Source organism: Cylas formicarius, unplaced genomic scaffold (assembly GCF_029955315.1).
Source record: "Cylas formicarius isolate icCylForm1 unplaced genomic scaffold, icCylForm1.1 PGA_scaffold_3__17_contigs__length_32017465, whole genome shotgun sequence".
Classification (NCBI taxonomy): domain Eukaryota; kingdom Metazoa; phylum Arthropoda; class Insecta; order Coleoptera; family Brentidae; genus Cylas; species Cylas formicarius.
Genome location: NW_026844326.1, coordinates 11,876,529 through 11,896,772, shown reverse-complemented (window position 1 = coordinate 11,896,772; position 20,244 = coordinate 11,876,529). Strand labels below are relative to the sequence as shown.

The following is a 20,244-nucleotide window of genomic DNA, read 5'->3' as shown; positions in this document are numbered from 1 at the left end:
AGGGTCGAATCAAACCAAGAGTGTATTAAATGAAAATTTATTTTTCACGAAAAATATAATTATAAGCAAACATTTTTTTATATTTCCTAAACTAGAACAAACCCTTTGATGTGCTTCGAATAAAATTGAAGGTTGACGTTCAATTTTACTTCGTAAAAAAATCGCAAATGCATTAACGGTATTAGAATGGGATTTATTTAAAATAATTAGACTTAGCAGGTAAATAATTTAAACGAACTTTTACCTTACTTAATCGAAAATTTCCTAAGTTTATATGAAAAAGTATTGAACACAACAATTTTCTTATTTCCATACAGTATTTTATATATACTTTTTTAGTTTTGAGACGGGAGTATTTAATTTTTTCATGCAATATGTAGTTTTCTTTAAATATATTTAGGCTATGAATATGATACATCGCAATAAGTTTTGATTTAAATATTTTTCTATAATACTTTACATTAATGATATAAATATTTTAAGGCTCTTACAACTGCTAATTTCAACTAGAACATTTAAAACAAATTAGAAAATTAAAACGAGTTTTTATAGACATTTTCACAAATGTACACGTTAAAAATGTAAATATTATTAGGTATACTTTTCCAAAATATACTTTAATCAGCCATGAAAATAGTTTTTTTTGTTACGTATAACGGAGTAATTGAACATGGTTCACATCAAATTAGCGATGCAAGTATTCTTTCCCATATCTGTTAACCTTTATCCAAAAGCCGTTGTTAATCCAGTAGCAGTTCCATTATTAAATGAAACTGCGAAATAAATGTTTTTGTTCATTACCCCTAAATTTTTATTTTATATTCGGTGCTTACATTTTAACCCTTATTGCCACTTCCACATTGCAGAATGTAAAAAAGAATACTTGCCTATAAAACCTGACATTGCTTAAATGTATCATTACCAATAGGATTTTATTATGCAAACAAAACATTTGTAAAATCAACAGAAATTGTTTGTGGGAAAGGCACTGATGTTTCAATTAAAATGTTTTTTTGTATACTGTATGTGTTCGCAAATGCTATTCTACAAGACAGCACCTGAGGTTTTGTTTACAAACTGTCTATAAAAAATTGCGGTTCTAAATTAATTTAGTTAAGTAACAGCGATTTCGTCTCCGTACCGTTACTTAAGATAAGTGCGAATAAATTAAAACTTAAAAACGAATAAAATAAGACGATAATAAATTGAACTATTACTATAGGAATTCATTTTTGAGCCTCAATTTTATAAAATTATCATACACTAAATATTTATGCTACAATTACCTAAATATACAGGGTGTCTGAAATAGAAACTTCACTCTTAATTCGTTTTAGGTTCTGAATCTAAATTGTCCTATAATAAATAACATTGCAATTATTACTATATATGATGCAAGTATTCTGCTTTTATAAAATACTTAAAGATTGAAGAAATAGATCGCTAGAGATTCGTATTTTAGATATTATACATTATAAAAAGGCAAAGCATTCTTCCCTTGGCGAATGGGATTCGAACGTACAAAACTTTGAGTTAACGTGAATCTTCTATATGAAATACCCTGTAGAATGCGACTACCGAAAAATAGCCGTAACAATTCATGCAAAATATTAAAAATACTGTTGTAGTTTCCATATATTTCGACACAAAATACACGAACTGGTTTAAAATGCAAAGTACTTTCGTTTTGTAGTTTGTAATTGTTATATGTATAAACATCAAGGAGGTATCATTATTCAAAGCTGCTTTTCACGTTTTTAATTTGCTAAAAATGCTTTAAGACCCACCCACTGGTTAGATGCACGGGGCAAACGCATTTAATGTTTATACAACAAACTCGCTCTGACAAGGTATCGTCCACAAAATTTCTTTTGGATGTATATAGGAAGCGAATCAGTTTAAGTGGACACGATTGAGAAAAAAGATTTTACATGAACCAAATTATCCTTAAAATGGAAAGTTTAAGGGTGTCTTCATTTTAGCCTCCTAACCAAGTTCGCTTGAATTTGTTCCTTAACTTTTAATCCAGAACATATTGCAAGTTTTCGACTCCCAGTCGAAACTCGGTGAGCGAACAAACCCAGTATAAAAGTGCGTCTGAAAATTAGTCTACTTTAATAGTATTTTATTTTTTGAGTTTTAAGAATTATAGGCTTTTCTCCTTCTTGTATTTCCCAATAACCCTGTACATATATATTTATATCACTATTAAAGTACATTTACAGATTAAAATAAATTTGACTATTTTGCCGATAACAGTATACTGTATTGTGTCACTGCCACGTTTTGACTTTGATATGTTTAAGATCATAAATTAAACACAAGTAAATAAAAGCAAACAGTAACAAAATGCATCTAATTACACATCTAACAGCAACACAATGACCTACAAACGGCTGGCGATGTTGCCCGCCGATTCATCTACAATGTCCTAACCTCTTACACGATATGTGTAGGTAAAACAATTACTTAATTGAATATATAGAAAAACGTGTTAAAAAGTAAACTTAAATTCAGTCTGTTTCGTGCACGAAAATTTAAATAAAGCCAGAAACATGGTATGCAAATAAAATACTTCATATCACCTCGTCTAATTGCATTAAAAGCATTTTTTGTTTACACTTCATATTCCTAATCTCTGTTTTATGGTTTAACTGTTGCACTGCTGGATACGTTGGCGGCAATGCTGCCGCACGCGTTCGCACCCGAATTCTTCAGGTCTTCACTCTTAATGAAATCGATATCGGCGTAAACGAAGGTAGGTTCACCTTGAGATAAGTTAACCTCACTTAACGAGTTTTTCAACACTCTGGAACTTTTCGTGCCGTCTTCGTCCGTTACAGTTAAATCGAGGCTGGCGTAGTGCAATCTCGTAGTCTGTTCGAGAGGCTGCTGTTCGCAATTACTAGACTCGTTTCGGAACACGATAGTGGAAGCTGAAGAACCCGATGAATAGACGCTAGAATTGGAACCCAGCCTGGACACTACTTTACCTTCAGAGCATACCGAAGCAGGTCTGGATACCCTTTCGTCACTCGAAGTTGCGGCAGTACAAGGCTGTATCCTTTCAGGATTGCTCGAACTGGGTATCGATGACTTAATCGGTTGGGAGATGAAGCTAACAGAAGCCTGAAGAGTTTCGTAAGGACTATCTTCTACTTCCATATTAGCTGCTTCTAGGGGTTTATCATCTAAAATTGCATAACAATTTCATTAATTTCAAAACCAACACACAGGAGTTTATATTACGATTACCAACTTAAAAGTTAAGTTATAAACAATTAAAAGGGTAAAAATACCAAATTTTATTTCAATTAAACAAATGATCCTTCAATTCAATTGATCTCTATACAAAATATGGTCAAACGTTGAGAATGAACTAATCAGGTAAACACACTTTTTTCCAATGTAATGCACCCTTTTTTCGCTATAAAGGTTTTCCCTAATTCGCTTCATTTTTGGGTTGGCGGCTTGGATTTTTTCCCACAGAAGGAGATTTTATGCGCATGCCCTTGAATTTCGCTAGTACCCTGCACTTTGTAAAATTATATCTTCAAACCTATTTGACTTATTTGTCCCTGAACAACACGTCACTGACATTTTACGCGGTGCTTCCAAGCAAGCAAAACACATGTTTTGATGCGAAATGTTCTTTATAGTATGTATATTATGCAACAAGTGCGGAATTTTTTTCTCCAAAAACAAGAAAATTATTCGACGGACAAAATAAACATGTTTTGAATTGCTTATTAATCTAATGATCATAAAAAACTTACAAAAAACAATTAGCACGCCACTGCAACCAACATTTTTTATGATTAAACTAAAAACCAACCTTTACCAAACTCGGTCAAAACGCTTTTGGGTAATCAATAATAATAAAAACAAACGATTTTCTTTGTAAAAACTTTGTGACTCCAAAATAAAGGGAATGTGAAAATTGGAAAAAGGTTTTCATTCTTTTAAGATTTCGTTTCAATTCACTTTTTAGCTTCATTATGTTTGTAGATTTTCTAGACACTCACATATAATAAGTGTTTTTTTATTGTTTATTTAGTTTACACTAGAGAAAGATGCAAAACTTTTTTATACTCTAGCTTAACTGCACCACTATTTGAAATAAAAACGATATTATTTGTAGTTATACTACTTTTCACTAAAACTCGTTCAAATTTCCCGGCACTTGGCGCTGGTCGATATTTACTTAGAAATTAATAACTTTCTTTTTTATTGGTATTGTCTCTGGGTGAATTAACAACAAAGATAAGGAATTAATTACCTTGAGTTAATTTCGATGGGACTTGATCGGCAGGTTTGGGTGACGACATCCGTTCGTCTTTCTCGGTGATGGGTCGAAACCCTTCACTGTGCTCATTGAGTCCGACGTGGGACAGATGAGCTGCGAGCGGGGAAGCGATGCCGGACTTTGGTCCTCTCATCCGCGGTAGGGTCATGGATCTCTGACCCTCCGTTATTTTTCCCGGTTTCATGATCGCGTAGTCTCCCGCGGAATCATCCACGCACTTCTGAAGAATCGGTGTTTTCGGAGCAGCCGGGGGACCCGGACAATAGTTGACGTAATCAGAAATGTCGTCTGATTTCGCGACAGCCGCCGCCGGCTTGGCGCCGTCCATATCCATTATCGCATAATCGGCCGTCTTTCCGACTTTATGCGCGATATTCAAAATCGACGGCGGTACCTTATAAATGGTCGGCGTGTTTGTTTTACTAGCTGGCGAATTCGGACTGTTCAAGCTTAACGGAAACATCGTGGAAGAACTTGACGGTGTCGTGGTGACGCTCGAGCTCGAGCTATCTTTCGAACCACTATTCTTCCTAGACTTCTGTCTCGGAAGACTCGAATATGGCGACGACGTATACGAATAAAGGGGTAAGTGCATGCGTGGCGGCGTACCAGACGGTAACGGTTTCCCGCCGAGAAGTGACGTGATCGAAATGGGACTCGAATTTTTCGCTGTCTGATTATTTGAGGTGGTTTGGATAGAGATCGGTTGGGATCGTTCTTTCTTTGCGGGCTTGCTGCTTACAACACCCGACATATTGAGATAGTCGCCCATATCGTTGTTGTAACTGGCCTGGCGTTGTTGATGGGCCAAAGATACGCCCGGAGTCATTTCCACGTACCCCTCGGGACGGTCGGTTATTTTCACTTGAGCTCCGAACCCTAAGGGGGTATAATCGGAATGCTGAGGCGATACAGAGTCGAAGTGTGGCGACGACGACATCTGAGAATTAAACGAATTCCTATCTCTTCTGGGAGCGCGCTCCACCATATAATCGGATTCCCAGGGATATCCCGGCAACGCGGCTCTCGTTTGGGGATTACGTGATGGATTCGAGTTGGTTCTATGTCTCTGCTCCATGTCGACGTAATCGCTGTATTTGGAATTCTCTCTCAAATCCTGGTGAAACTCGGTGGCGTTTCTGAATGGGGAACCGGACATGTCCATGTAAGGGGACATCCCCTTGCTCATGTCCACGTACGCGGATACCCTTTGCCCCTGGGTCATATCTACGTACGGCGATACGTCGTTCTTGTAGTTGTTCATTTTGGCGTTGTGATCGATTCCGGGTTTCATTTCCACGTATCCCGCGGGAGTGGTGTTGACCGGTTCCGATCTTTCGAACAAATTCATTGGGAATCTGCTACGCTTTTCCACAGTGGGCTTGGTATCGCTCGATCCGGAGGCGCTGGTATTCGTTCTGGAACGCATCGCGTCCGAGGAAAAGTCTATTTCCATTAGATCGCCCATCGGGCCGATCGAACCGAACGAATTGGCCATCCGCGAATTGGAAAGGATGGGAGCGCTGCTCGATTTGATCCCGGGATGCGGATGATGCGGCGGCAACACCCGGTTGAAATACCTCTTGGTTTTAGAGCCTACGCTGAACGCGCGCATTCTAGAGTTGTCGGGAGTAGCAGAATGCGGCGAGGGAACTCCCGGTGGTTTAGATCCGACAGAGTAAGCGCGACAAGGCCGGGCGTCGTCCTCTTCGGCGCAGACGTATGCGAAAACCTTATCCAGTGGATAATCCGAGAATCTGAAAATGGGACCCAAATATGCCAAATATACGTTCGTCGTCGAGATAATTTACCTCATGTCGGTAGAGGGCGTTCCAGATGTGACGCTGCTCATGCTAGCCGAGTTCGACGGGAAATTGTGACCGTCGTAATGGTGCGACGTATGCTGAAAACCGTCCGTGACGGTTTGAGGTGTCATCGTGACGTATCCACTAACGGCGCCCGCGTGAGGACTATCAGGACACTCTTCCTCGGCAATGACGGCATCAGGGGTCAGCGTGTTGTGCATCCTCTGCGAGTCGACTTCTGCCGCGACGCCGTCGTGGTCGTCGGTGATGCTGTAGGACGACCCGGTGGAATCCGACGGAGGACTTATTGGACTTCCTGAACGACAAAAAGCGGAGACGATTGAAAAAATTAGCAAAGTAGTTTTGCTGAATGCCACTGACCTGTTGGAGGACTATGGGAGGCGTCTCTGAGGTGTCCGCGGTGCGGTATCAAATACGGTTTGCCCCAGCCTGGTATGCAATGGTTACCCTCGCTGCTCGTGCGAGGTCGCGACGGCATACTGTCGCATCTGTCCCTGAAGCCTGCAAGTATAGAAAGAAAATTGAAGTTACATGCAGCCCATAGCGTCAAACATTTCTTGGTATCGGCGTGGAAAAAGTTTCAAGCAAAGAAGGATCCGGCAGGTGCATTTTTTAGTTTTGTAGGTCACGATGGTTATTAGGCGGTTAATACCAGAGAAATCCAGCACGAAAAATGTTAGTATTTGAATATGTACCGGGTGTCTTGTTCTCAAATGCTCAGATTATTGCGGGCTATTTTTTTATTTCACCTAAAGGCTGCGAAATTCTGCAAAAGCTGACTTTTCTAGTTTCTTCACTTGCAATATTGTTTATTCCATTATATCTATTTTATCTACCATTTTTTATTCTAAGCAAAATCAGTGGTGCGCTGTGCTAAGTGTAGACAAATGCCGGTTAAAAAATAGTAATATCAATTGAAGTTATAATAAAAAAAAAAACATTTTTTAAGTATAACAACTTTTAATTTTTTCACATAGGGGCGTGGTTGGTTTGCTAAATTGTCAATGGTTTATCAAAATGTACCCAAAATCTTGCAAATTAAGAACCTCAATCTGCAAGCTGTACGCTGTTCCATAAGTTCTTCAACTTTTAAAGAACATTGAAGAGTGTCTGCTGTCATATTTGTATTTTTATAGTAAGTAAAGTCTGGCTATTTGCTTTTGTAACATGATCTACATCTTCGCTATACTTTTCCTTTTGCTCTGGAGTAGCAACTGCTTTATCAATTTCAATTTACCTGCTAAGAATTTCACGCAGCTGCACAGAAGAAAGTTTGTAGGTATCTTCTGCATATATAAACAATGCGAACAACTTGAGCTTAACGATACAACAAACCACGTTATTGGATGACAGAATATTAACATTTTTTTATAATGACCGCTAAAATTGGGCAAGATTAGCGTAAGCGTCGAAAAGCGGACACCCGGTACAAAGTTAAAACTTTCATGGGGGCAATTTCGCAGAAGCTTCGGGAATATTTCTTCGAGAAAACTGAAAAAGTCGAACAAATAATGAACGATAAATAAACTGGCATATTAGGTACTCTAGTCTTTTGGGAACCGATCGAAAGTTAGACTTCTAGCTACACGCAGGCGCAAGTTAGAATTTCAATGAGCTGAGGAGAAGAATTAAAACAATCACACGAAGCATGAAGGCGATACGCCAGATATGGCAGGCTTAAAATGCTGAAGAAAATTCTATGCGCTAAGCACAAAGAAAAATATTTTCAGTAAGATCCGATTTTGTGTGCGATTGTTATGTTCAGGCTCAGTTGATTCATCTTCTGCGTTTGTGCGTAGCTGGGTGGAAAAATTGAGGTTGGAATCCTAAGTTAAAAGCCAGTGGGTTAAAAAAAAATGACTACAATTTGCTCGGTTGAAATTGCCCGACTATATGTATTTAGTAATGAAGCTCCTGCGGAATCATGCCATTCCTTATGAAATAAATACGTACACTTAGATGTTTGACTAGGGCGTTTGGTGATCGATGTGCTACGAGTTTGGTGAGAGGTTGTTAACGTGGTGGCGTTATCGGGTAATGGTGCAATTGTGGTGGTGGGGGTCGCTAGAGGCAGTGATTGAGTGCGCTGATGAGAAATACTTCCCGATATATTGTTCCCCGCGCCTGTCGACAACCAAGACAAACTGCATAAAATACCTTTGGGAGGCAGTTGGGTCGGTTAATAAATCAAATAAACTATTGGTCAAATTGTTACGTACCACATTGACATCTAACAAGGCACATTACGAAAGCCGGAGAAATTGACATTTGCATATACCATCACCATGCATGAACATATAACAAATGGCGGGCAAGTTTATTTTGAATTTCATATAGTATAATAATGATGGGTATAAATACTGCAAGACGTTTTAATAGGAAGCTAACTATACCGGAATAAATTATACTGAGATAGCTTTTACTTGATGAAAATCCATTTATCAAAATAAATAAGAACTAAAAGTTCAGATTTTCACGAAATTAATAATATATTCCGGCAGGCTCTTTGGTATTACAAACTCTATTAGAAAAACTGCTTAGAAAATTTAAAAACGTTTCATTTAAGAAATGTCCGTTGATGCTTAGTGGGTGTCTGTAAAATTTATAATAAAGCCATGCTTTTTTTAGTTCATTTTTTTTTATTCACTCCTTTAAGGGTCAGCATTTTATTCTGAACCAACCTGAATAGTATTTGTTTAAAGGACGTCAGCAAAGAGTTATTACAATTATATGTTTTTACTGCACTTATTTTAAACCATTACTCTGTCATTCTGCTAGTCATATATTCCCTTGGCTAAAATAGTGGGATTTTCCTTATGTCACTTTCCATTTGAACCCTTTGTGTTCAATATGTAGGACGTCAAAGTTAATTCCCGTGTATTCTTAAATGTATTTTTAAAATTTGCTGCATAATACACTCTCATCTCTTATTCGTATGTTTTTTTTTGCAAAAAAAACTTCAAAGAAGTGATGAAAATAAAATGGGGTATGCGTTATTTATAATGGTTTGTCTTTATATTTCTTTTATTTTTTATACAAATTTATTTTATATTAAAAATAAACATTCAACGTTCAAAAGTAGTTAACGATATATATTCTTTTGGCTAAAAGAATAAGACTTATTTTTAATATAAAATAAATTTGTATAAAAAATAAAAGAAATATAAAGACAAATCAACCTGCTATGTATTGAATTTGTGAAACACATATTAGTTGATAAGCAGTGAAACCGACCTAAAACGGAATGGGACCCCTGATAATTCAACCAATACCGAGATTGTGAGGCAAATTTTATTTAGAGGGAGACTGGTAGTAATGTGTATTTTCTTTTCTTTGTCACTCACGTTAATACTAATGACCGATTTTATATTATTTCTTAATTTTTTCTACCTGTTGAGAATTTTTGGGGTTAAATCATATGCGGTTGTGATATATTTAGACGATCACAATCTTGTGCATGTACAATACCTACTAATAATTTCTTTCTTGCAGTTGCAATAAAAGAAAGTTTTTAGTTTCAGAACATATTTTATAATGAAAGTATTTTCATGTAATAACGAAGATTCAGCAACATTTATTACACCTAAATTACAATTACCTATAATGAACAAAATGCCATTCGCTTAGAGTAAATCCTAACTTAAAGGAAGATGGCAGATTTGAATGAGGGGTTAGTAGGTATATGCAATCAACACTAATTTAAAAACTAACATAAATAATCAATTTAAAAAGTATATAATGCTTTATATCTGCAGTCAAGCCATTAAAAATCTTTAGAACCAAGATGCCCTGAGAAGCGCTCTATGGCGGTTTTACTGGCAAAAGGAATGAACAATACCCCTCACATTGTAGATTTTAAACGATTGCAAAGTTGAAATTCAAAAAGAAAATTTTAAATTCTTTCTAAGGAATTAAATAAACATTTAAAGAAAATATTTTCTGTCAGCATTATAACGGTAAAAAATGTAATAAAACAGCACCCCATTCTCAACGACCAAGAGAAGGAAAACAATCCCCATTAGCAGTCGTGTTATTCTATTGTAAAATTTGCCTCGGTTTCTTATCGCTGAATGAACAGGAATTCGTATAGCTGCCGTAATAAACGAAATTTCTAAAGTGTTGTTGAAACTCAATGAAACATCGAGACCGTAAAATGAGATTCATTAACGGCGAAATCGATAAATAAGTCGGGCGATTCTAATTGCGAAAAATGCTTCGGCGGTCACATGTTGTTTTTCTGCATTCGAAAATATCACAACGGCATACATCGATGACGTAGACGGGGCAGTTAACGATGACATATCCGAACCCGAGTTACAAACTTTCCAACAGACGTGCCGGTGGGCAATTCGAAAAATTTTGGCAACGGAAATAATGCTCTCCTCTCTTACGTAACGTCAGACAAAAGTATAAATACCAAGGTTGTATTATTAAAGGAACGGCGGGCCGAATTAGAAATTCGAATTCAAAATTATCTCAGATCGAGTGCCCGACAACAAATGTACACCGGACGTTCAAATATTCCAACCTCGAATATCTCGAAATATGGGATTTAAAAAAAAAGGCTGAATTACGGGAAAAAAATTCGTTCTAGCGGGGGTGCATCACCTCGTTTCGTTATTTGTCAGTTCTGATTCCAGATTCAAGGTTCAAATTGAGAAAGCTAGCAATTGGCCTGTCCGTTAATCAAGCGCAAAGGATCTATTGTGACTCTCTCCGAAGTTACAGATCTTTATCCAGATTGGACTCTACAGACTCGATTCGTTGCTCCAAGATGTGGGTCGTTTCTGATTGGTTACGCCCAGAAGATAAAAAAAAGCGCACTCGATAATGCCTTCAATCAGTTACTGACGCGTTCATGAAAAACCAATCGTAGAAAAAGTATAGTATGCAACACGTTGATAAACTTCTTCAGTCACTCATATATTAAACTCCCTACGCTCGTGCCAAATAAAACTAACGACTAAAATGACGTTTATTAAACTTATTACATAATATATTATTATCAAACTTGATTTCTTAACTGTAACCTTCCGACGGTTATTTTGTTATCCATTACCTATCATAAGACTAATCAAAACACACGATCGTACAAAAAGTTTAGTATGCAACACGTTAATACACTTCTTTGGTCACTCGTTCATTAAATACTATGCTTGTATATAAAGAAACTCGTCACTAAATTCTTGTTTGTAAAACTTGTTTCAGTCCTGTTGCTCTAATTTAACTTACTTAATACTGAATTATTGTTTTCATGGCAATTTTCTTCTTAATTAAGACAGCAACAAAAGAATTTGGGATTGCGAAATCACTTTCGTAGGGCAAAACGTTTTTTTTCAAAAAATCAAACGTCAGAATAAACGTAAACTCAAAGCTAATAATTACAAATTGTTCATTACTTGAGACGTGGTAAAAAGCGGCAAAGCAATTTTTTTCTCATTCTTCAGATTTCGAGATATACGACATGAGGAAGTTTTAAAAAGAACACTCCATATATAACTTCAAAATACACCTGACCATTAAACATTTACTTACTTACCTTCGGCAGACCACGGAGGCTTTGCATCTATGTTATCGATAGTTTGATTCATGCGTACTGTTTTTTTTTCGTAAGAGGAATTTTGAGAACAAAAATTGTAATCAGCGTAAGTAGGAAACCATTGTACATATACAAATCTCTATTTTTAATATATAAATAAATAAATTGAAGTACATTTGTCTTCTCTTTACATTACTTTACTTTTTTCTGGTCGCATCTAAATTCGTATATAAAATTTAATCGTTTTGTTCCAATTTCTAAATAGAAATTAAGCGAATGACTCTAAAAACACTATTTATACAATAGCAAATCGATTGAAATCTATAAAATATCTTAATTGTAATTTTTTCTTTTGCTTAAAATTGCAAGAAAAAAATTGTTATAATTGTTTAGGCAATTTTTAGTTTCACAAAAACTATGCAAACAGGGAATTAAAAAATTAACTTCTTTTTGTTAGTCCATCTTCATGCAAAAACAAGGTACTACGAGCGTGCCACCGCCTCGATAAAAATTTTTCACATTCCACCATGGCACGCTGCCAAATCAATCAACAAAGGCGTTTTTGTCGGCTTTTTGTTGTGTCCTTTGGCACATACTATTAAACATAAACTTTGGTTAACATAATGTTTAAACATGCCTTTAACCCGAAGCGTTCGGTTTATTTTTCGAAAATTTCGATAAGCGTTAAAAATGCGGCGACAATCATTTCGACATCATTTGCCAGGTTTTCGCTTCTGTACAATTGGGCGCTATTACAATCTTTTTTATTAGCAAAGCAGTAGTACCCAAAAAATGAATATCTTATTTCCGAATAAATATGATTTATGATATGATATATGATTTATTAAGAAATGAGATATTCAATGGCTAATAATAAAAAAGTTAACAATAGTGCCCACTTCATTTGGATTAACTTAATTATTGGATTTAATTTTTAAGAAACAAGGTATTTTTATTTATTTATCATCAAATCATTATAGAAAAATGTATTTCTTATATGATTCCCTAAATGTTGAAAACAAATAATTTTTGCTCCAAATTTTTTTACACATACCATGCGTTCAATTTATCTCGATAATATTTTGATTGGCTGTAACTTTTGTTTTTAAAAATATCAAGGGAAATAAAAAACAAAATGGAGGGTTATCAGCTAAGTTTTTTCTCACATGACATGCAAAACAAAACTGCAAAATAACTTTCTAAGAGCTCAGTCTGTTTAATATTTTTTTAAATGGACCACCTTGTAAATTTTGTCGGTACTCAACACGACATGTTATTCTGATCACCTATATATAAAACACTTTATATTTTATGCAACTGGTTTCAGAAATATTGGCAAAAATTGGAAATTTTCATGTAATTTCATAGAGTGCTGTGACTGACAATTAGTCATCCTTACATTTGGCCTATTGCTAAGCCATATTGATTAATACTGATTATTGGACACAGTAATATTATTATTAAAATGGCGTTTTGCGAATTTAGCATCCGTGAAAGTGATATATGCTTTAAATATACTATCACAACAGTAATTATACTAGCAAAGAAATTTAAAGAAACCGATAATCAATAAAGAAAAGAAAAAAAAATATCAGAGACAGTTATTACTCGCAGTTCAATCCACCCCGTTTTGAAGAAACACTGCGTAATTCGTAATTCATAAGCTTTTTGAATAGCAATGCCAAATGAGGATGCCAGTCTTCTTCGTTACTGAATTGAAAAATAAATGAAATATGGCTCAAAGATTCTTCCTTCCCACGTCCATCCGGATCAAAATTGCTCTTTCTATATTCAAAATAAACGAATGCAGAAACAGGATTAAAAACGACATACATTAATTTTTATAAAACTTTTGGATTCCTCCTGCGTCGGTTTTTGTTGAGTCGAACTAGCTAATGTTTCGCCTATTGTTGGCTTATTCAGAAACTGAGTTTCAGTCAATCTCTGAAGAAGCCAACAGCCAACGTATTACAGTAGACTGTGGAAGTTTCTTTGAAAAAAAAAATCGACATACATTACATAATAGCAACAAAATTGTTTGAAGAAAACAACTCTTGATAAGTTAATGTGGGAAATCAGTGGTCTGGAAAAGCTTGTTTTTGTGTGAGTTTGAAAGAGGCGGTCAATGTTAGTTATGCTTAAGAATTGATTAATTGACTAAGAAAATGATTGTTACCTCGAACGAGTATTCCTATAGTGGACAATGGAAATCCTAATTAGTTTGTTGGATAAATATGTGCGTGTATTTCACGTGATAATTTTGTGAGTAAACAAAAGAAAATGAATACGTCTTTTTTTTCTACAAGATTTAAAAAGGTTGTATATACACTGCATCCAATGTATTCCTTCTTTTGGGAGCGCATAAAAAAATCAGCAAATAATTTACGGTGACAAACACTTAAGCGGCAATTCAGAATTCTTATTAAATGCCTAAAATCATTCGAAAAATGTGCTGAACAAAATGGTGATCAAATAGAGAATACAATAGAATAGAATAGTAAAAGAATTTAATTTATTTTTATTGTTCCATTCTATTCTCGAAAATAAGTGGAATAAAATATAAAGTGTGTTATACAATAGTTATCAGAATAACGGAAAAGTTGTTCTATTCAATACGGATGAAATATACAATATCAAACGCGCCATTAAGGAAAAAAGTTAGCTGCTAATCCTACACTATGTTACAAAATGTTACCATTTTTGATTTATTTTATTATATTTCGGAAACCGAAGCAGGTGCTACCACAGTTACTTTGGAAAACGTTCGTGGACAAATACACGCAACTGGATTGCAGAGCCGAAACACTTGGTAGGTGTACAAGCGCGACCGGATGAAAAAAAAAAACGACTTTAAATCAGCTTTTTCCTGCATTTATAAGTATGTGCTAAACGATCTTGTTAAAGTCTGCTACCGAATAGAAATTATAAAATTAAGAACAGGTCTTCGTAATAAATTAAGCGCAACGTGGAAACCGTGTGCAATATTAGCAAATAAATATGATATGGTATGACGAAGCAAGCACTGGCTACATATGTACAATATGAATTGAGCGATTTTATTTTTTTTGTTTTATTTACACACCTGATACAGAATGTCGTCTTTTACTGCTGCCTCTCTGAAGAAGGTTGTAAATAGTCATCGCTACGCCACTCACTGCAAGCCCCATGCAAACCACATTAATGCAACGTTTAGAAGATACATTGTTATTATATATATATATATATATATATATATATATATATATATATATATATATATATATATATACATATACATATATATATATACATATACATATATCACATATACATATATACATATACATATATACATATACATATATACATATACATATATACATATACATATATACATATACATATATACATATACATATATACATATACATATATACATATACATATATACATATACATATATACATATACATATATACATATACATATATACATATACATATATACATATACATATATACATATACATATATACATATACATATATACATATACATATATACATATACATATATACATATACATATATACATATACATATATACATATACATATATACATATACATATATACATATACATATATACATATACATATATACATATACATATATACATATACATATATACATATACATATATACATATACATATATACATATACATATATACATATACATATATACATATACATATATACATATACATATATACATATACATATATACATATACATATATACATATACATATATACATATACATATATACATATACATATATACATATACATATATACATATACATATATACATATACATATATACATATACATATATACATATACATATACATATATACATATACATATACATATATACATATACATATATACATATACATATATACATATACATATATACATATACATATATACATATACATATATACATATACATATATACATATACATATATACATATACATATATACATATACATATATACATATACATATATACATATACATATATACATATACATATATACATATACATATATACATATACATATATACATATACATATATACATATACATATATACATATACATATATACATATACATATATACATATACATATATACATATACATATATACATATACATATATACATATACATATATACATATACATATATACATATACATATATACATATACATATATACATATACATATATACATATACATATATACATATACATATATACATATACATATATACATATACATATATACATATACATATATACATATACATATATACATATATATATATATATATTATATATATATATATATATATATATATATATATAATATATATATATATATATATATATATATATATATATATATATTATATATATATATATAAAGAAAAAACTTAAATTTTTTTTAAATATATAGAGTAAGTCAATTACAAACTCGTTATAATTGATGATTTATACTGAGAATGTGGAACAACAAATTATTTTAATATATTATTTAGTATAAGAAGGAAAGATACACAAGTTCATAAATGAAAAAAATAAAAAATTATTAATAAAAAAAATCAAATTAAACAGCGGATAATTTGGTAATAAAAGGGATAAGCATTTATTTTGCTTCATTATTGTCATTTAAATACCAAAAAAAAAGTGATGCAAAAATATTTGAAGTCATACATCAGTTGGAAGAGCCAAAATTGATTATTTTTCATTGCAATAATGGAAGGTTTCTGCGAGATATTGGTAAAGTGGTGTAGTAAATCGTCATAGAAAGAAAAAACAATTTTAAATAAACCAAGCCTGCATAAAATATTTAATGAATGCGAAAATAGAAGGAACACTTAAATTAAGTGCTCCGAAGTAGGCAGAAATAGACATTTTTGGCAAACCAGTTAATCCAGAAACCATTTTAATAGTTTTGCGAAAAAATAATTATTACGGCAGAAATGCTAGAAAAAAAAAGAATGAACTTTGCAAATGTGAATTTTGTGATGAGAGTAAATTTAATCTTAAAAATATGGCAGCGACCTAACCAAAAACTTCCTGCGAGAAATTTAACGGTAACATTTTAAACCAAAACAACTGCCCTAAGGTAACGGGAACACTACCCTGCTCGCTCGGTATCAACGTAATTGAAATCGTTGAAATTCATTTTTTATGAATAATGTTACTTTTTACAAAACTTCGGGATTCCTCCTGCGTCAGTTTTTGCTGAGTCGAACTTGCTGACGTTTCGCCAATCATTCTGTTGGCTTCTTCAGAACTTTGAAACTGGCTCGTATTTTACTCTATACTTGCTTACATATTGTTTGAGGGGGCGGAGCTAAACAAAAACATACATAAACACCGTATGGGATGACTGATTTCCATATTGGTGACAGGTAGAGACCTGAGTTGCGGTTAAGATTCTTAGGTTGTTTATAGATTTCTATAGATTGTCGGATTTTTCGTTGGTAGAAGAACTGATTACATGCAAAAATTTTAGTTTTATCAAATAAAATTTTATCCCGGTTTCATGAGTGTGTTCGGCAACAGCGGATGACTTTATTTGTCTTAGTCGTAAGACTCTTTTGTGTTCTTTGTGCCTAGTTGATATTTTTTGTCCGGTCTCTCCAATGTATTCTTTGCCGCATATGCATGGAATGCTGTACATTCCTTTCGTCTCAAATGAGATTTTGTCTTTGACGGACCGCAGATGTTGAGAGATTGTTGGACAAGTGGTAAATCTGGTTTTGACGTTATGCTTCTTTAGAATTTTTGATATGTTGTCAGTGATGTTTTGAATGTAAGGAAGGACCAGTGTAGGATTGCTTTCGGCTTCGTTGATATTGGAAGGTTGTGTTGACGTGTATTTTTTGATGGAACGCTTAATATCTTTAATGTGGAAATTATTAGAGAGAAGAGCAGAAATAAATTGTTCAGGGTTCAGTGACTCGGGCTTATATAGTTTTACGGCTCTGTAGACCATGCATTAGGGTATCGGTCTATGTGCGTACGTTTTCTGTAAACACAATGACCCAATGTTAGGTCTGATTTTTTATTGATAAGAATATCTAAGAATAGAAGGTTATTATTAGTTTTCAACTTAATGGTAAAACGTATGTTAGGGTGTACAGAGTTGAAATGTATAGGAAAATCTACTAGGGTTTCTTGACCATGAGGCCAAATAACAAAAGCATCATCGACGTAGCGTTTCCATAATTTTGGTTTTAGATGAAAGGTGTTTAGGGGTTTCTTCTCAAAGGCCATAAATGTATTCGCGAAGACTGGTGATAGTGGAGAACCCATTCTGTCTCCGACGTTTGTTCAAAAATTTGACCGTTATAAGAAAAATATGTTCCCGCCAGCAAGTTCGACTCAGTAAAACCGACGCAGGAGGAATCCAGAAGTTTTGTAAAAAGCATTACAGTAGCCTGTGGAAGTTTTTTTGAAAAATATTGTAATTATTATCTATGCCAAATAAAATATTAAAATTATTTTTTTTTACTATCCACTCCAAAATGTTTTTTTTTTTTGTTTTTTCTATTCCCTAGTGTATGAGTTTCAATTTGACTCTTCCTTGATTACATTTTATTAAAAATATACTCCAAAAAAAATGTCGTTATGAGAACGGTATCACATTTTCGCACGTACGTACGTACGCTAAAAAAACATGACGGCTTGCGTACGTATCAATACTAAAGTAGGTAAATAAAATTTACTACGAAATGATTACGTGAGCGACGACGGTGGCGTCACGAAAAAAATACACACACATAAACATTTTTACTAAGCAATAACACTTAACAATTTATTTTCTGTTTGATTGTTTACGTAATAACAGTGATAAACCTGTAACAAATGCGTTAAACATAAATAATTGCTTTGGTAAAATTGCCAGGGTAATATTTCACGCACGCAGGTACTAAAGAAAAAGATCTGTGTGGCAGACAGATTTAAGTCAACATTTAAAATTAATCTCCAAAAATTGCTGGAAATTCTGTAGTAAAATCGAAATTCATTGTAATTAATGATTTTTTTTAAACATTGATTCGGCCAATTGATTGAATTCGAAACGTTTTCGGTGAAGCGCGTTTTGAGCATGGTTAATCAAGCAAAGCACAGATAACGAATGTTAAATAGAATTAACAATCTATAGCGAGAGCGAGTAAAATATCTCTTTTAAATGTAAACGAAGAGAAATAATAATAATTATTATATTCCATACCAGAAGTGGTCGACGTTGCGGCAGTAGAAGTCTCCGCTGTAGTAGAGCGGGAGTTATCTGAAAATTAAGTAAAGAAGCACGTAAGCAAAGCAGTAGAAAGTAGTAATGATCGTATAAGATTAATAGAATAGAAAAAAAGAAAAATGAAATAACCACTAGCATCCCTTCTCAAATCCACTAGACCGAACTGTACTTTAAAAGTTTTCTCAAAATCAAGATAGAGAGACTCAATAGTCACACCAGAACGGACATATTGAGAAAGAGGGGAGAACCTAAATATTTTGTGCGTTTTTTGCATATTTCACCTACCTTTTTGAAAGCACACTTTAAAAATGCAATAGTTGAGACAACATTTATCGATACATCTGCTTTCTAATAAATAATTATTTCGATTCATTGTTCAATTTGTACATTATTTTTTGTAAAACCAATTTACTTGTAACAAGAAGGCTTAAATTGAGTACCACCTCCAAAAGTGCGACACCCCGTAGACATTTAAACGTGCTTCATAGCCTTAAACATTGCATTTTTAAAGTGCACTAGATGTACCAACTTTCAATTGGGCTGTGTATTAATAAATCACCGTATACATTTCGTGGTTTTGGAAAATGGAAACTTTACACCAACCCGACTAACCATTTGTCTTTTATTAGGCTAAGCTCTTTTTTGTCCAGTGTTATTATTTGTTCAACGCAAAATAAATTCCTCCGGTATGTTGTTGGACTTCCCGAGCGTGAACACACCTACTTATGCCAATTGTTAATATAAACACGATTTGCAATTCCAAATTTTCAAATACCCGGAACAAATTGAAAACGTATATATGAAAGAGCAAATTTGAAACCGCACCGGTAGATAGTAATTGGATAATTGGTGGACATTTTTGATTATGTGGCTCGCTTTTGCGTGCGTTCGTATCCTTTTTGATATATCAAAATTGCGCAGTGTAGATTATGTGACAAATAAAATAAGTTTCTGCTTTCATATAATTTAAATGTTCCGGTATGTCGCTCAACAATAAAAAACGAAATATCTCGCTTAAAAGTTTTCGGAAAACCATTTGCTTGGCATAAAATAAAATAACGCACTGAGAAAAAATTATAATCATTACATAAAGTGCAGTGTGAATCGTTCCCTAACGTGTAACTAATGCGTTTAAAGCATTAAAAGGTAAAGTCAAGTCCGTCGAGGCCAGGAATTGTTTGCTAAGAATTTGTGCACACTTTATATTGCAGACACTTTATATAATTGTTCGATCGATAGAAATTATCATCGTT

At 33.7% G+C, this 20,244-nt stretch overlaps 1 protein-coding gene across 8 annotated transcripts in view; it reads right to left on the bottom strand.

Annotated features, from left to right (window-relative positions):
• Nucleotides 1-49: 49 nt before the first annotated feature.
• Nucleotides 50-20,244, bottom strand: part of LOC132699911 (insulin receptor substrate 2-B) — a 121,982-nt gene continuing 101,787 nt past the window's right edge. Inside the window, exons 5-12 of one of the 8 annotated variants that reach the window (XM_060666897.1) lie at nucleotides 18,968-19,024; nucleotides 14,754-14,825; nucleotides 8,086-8,256; nucleotides 6,493-6,633; nucleotides 6,118-6,427; nucleotides 4,280-6,063; nucleotides 2,994-3,191; nucleotides 50-2,936 (exon numbers count right to left, since the gene is read on the bottom strand). In XM_060666897.1, the coding sequence (XP_060522880.1) occupies nucleotides 2,644-2,936; nucleotides 2,994-3,191; nucleotides 4,280-6,063; nucleotides 6,118-6,427; nucleotides 6,493-6,633; nucleotides 8,086-8,256; nucleotides 14,754-14,825; nucleotides 18,968-19,024 (3,026 nt within the window). In that variant the 3' untranslated portion in view covers nucleotides 50-2,643. Of the gene's footprint in view, nucleotides 3,192-4,279; nucleotides 6,064-6,117; nucleotides 6,428-6,492; nucleotides 6,634-8,085; nucleotides 8,257-14,753; nucleotides 14,826-18,967; nucleotides 19,025-20,244 lie in introns of all 8 variants that reach the window. The other 7 variants (XM_060666896.1, XM_060666898.1, XM_060666899.1 and 4 more) reach the window with 7 other exon arrangements.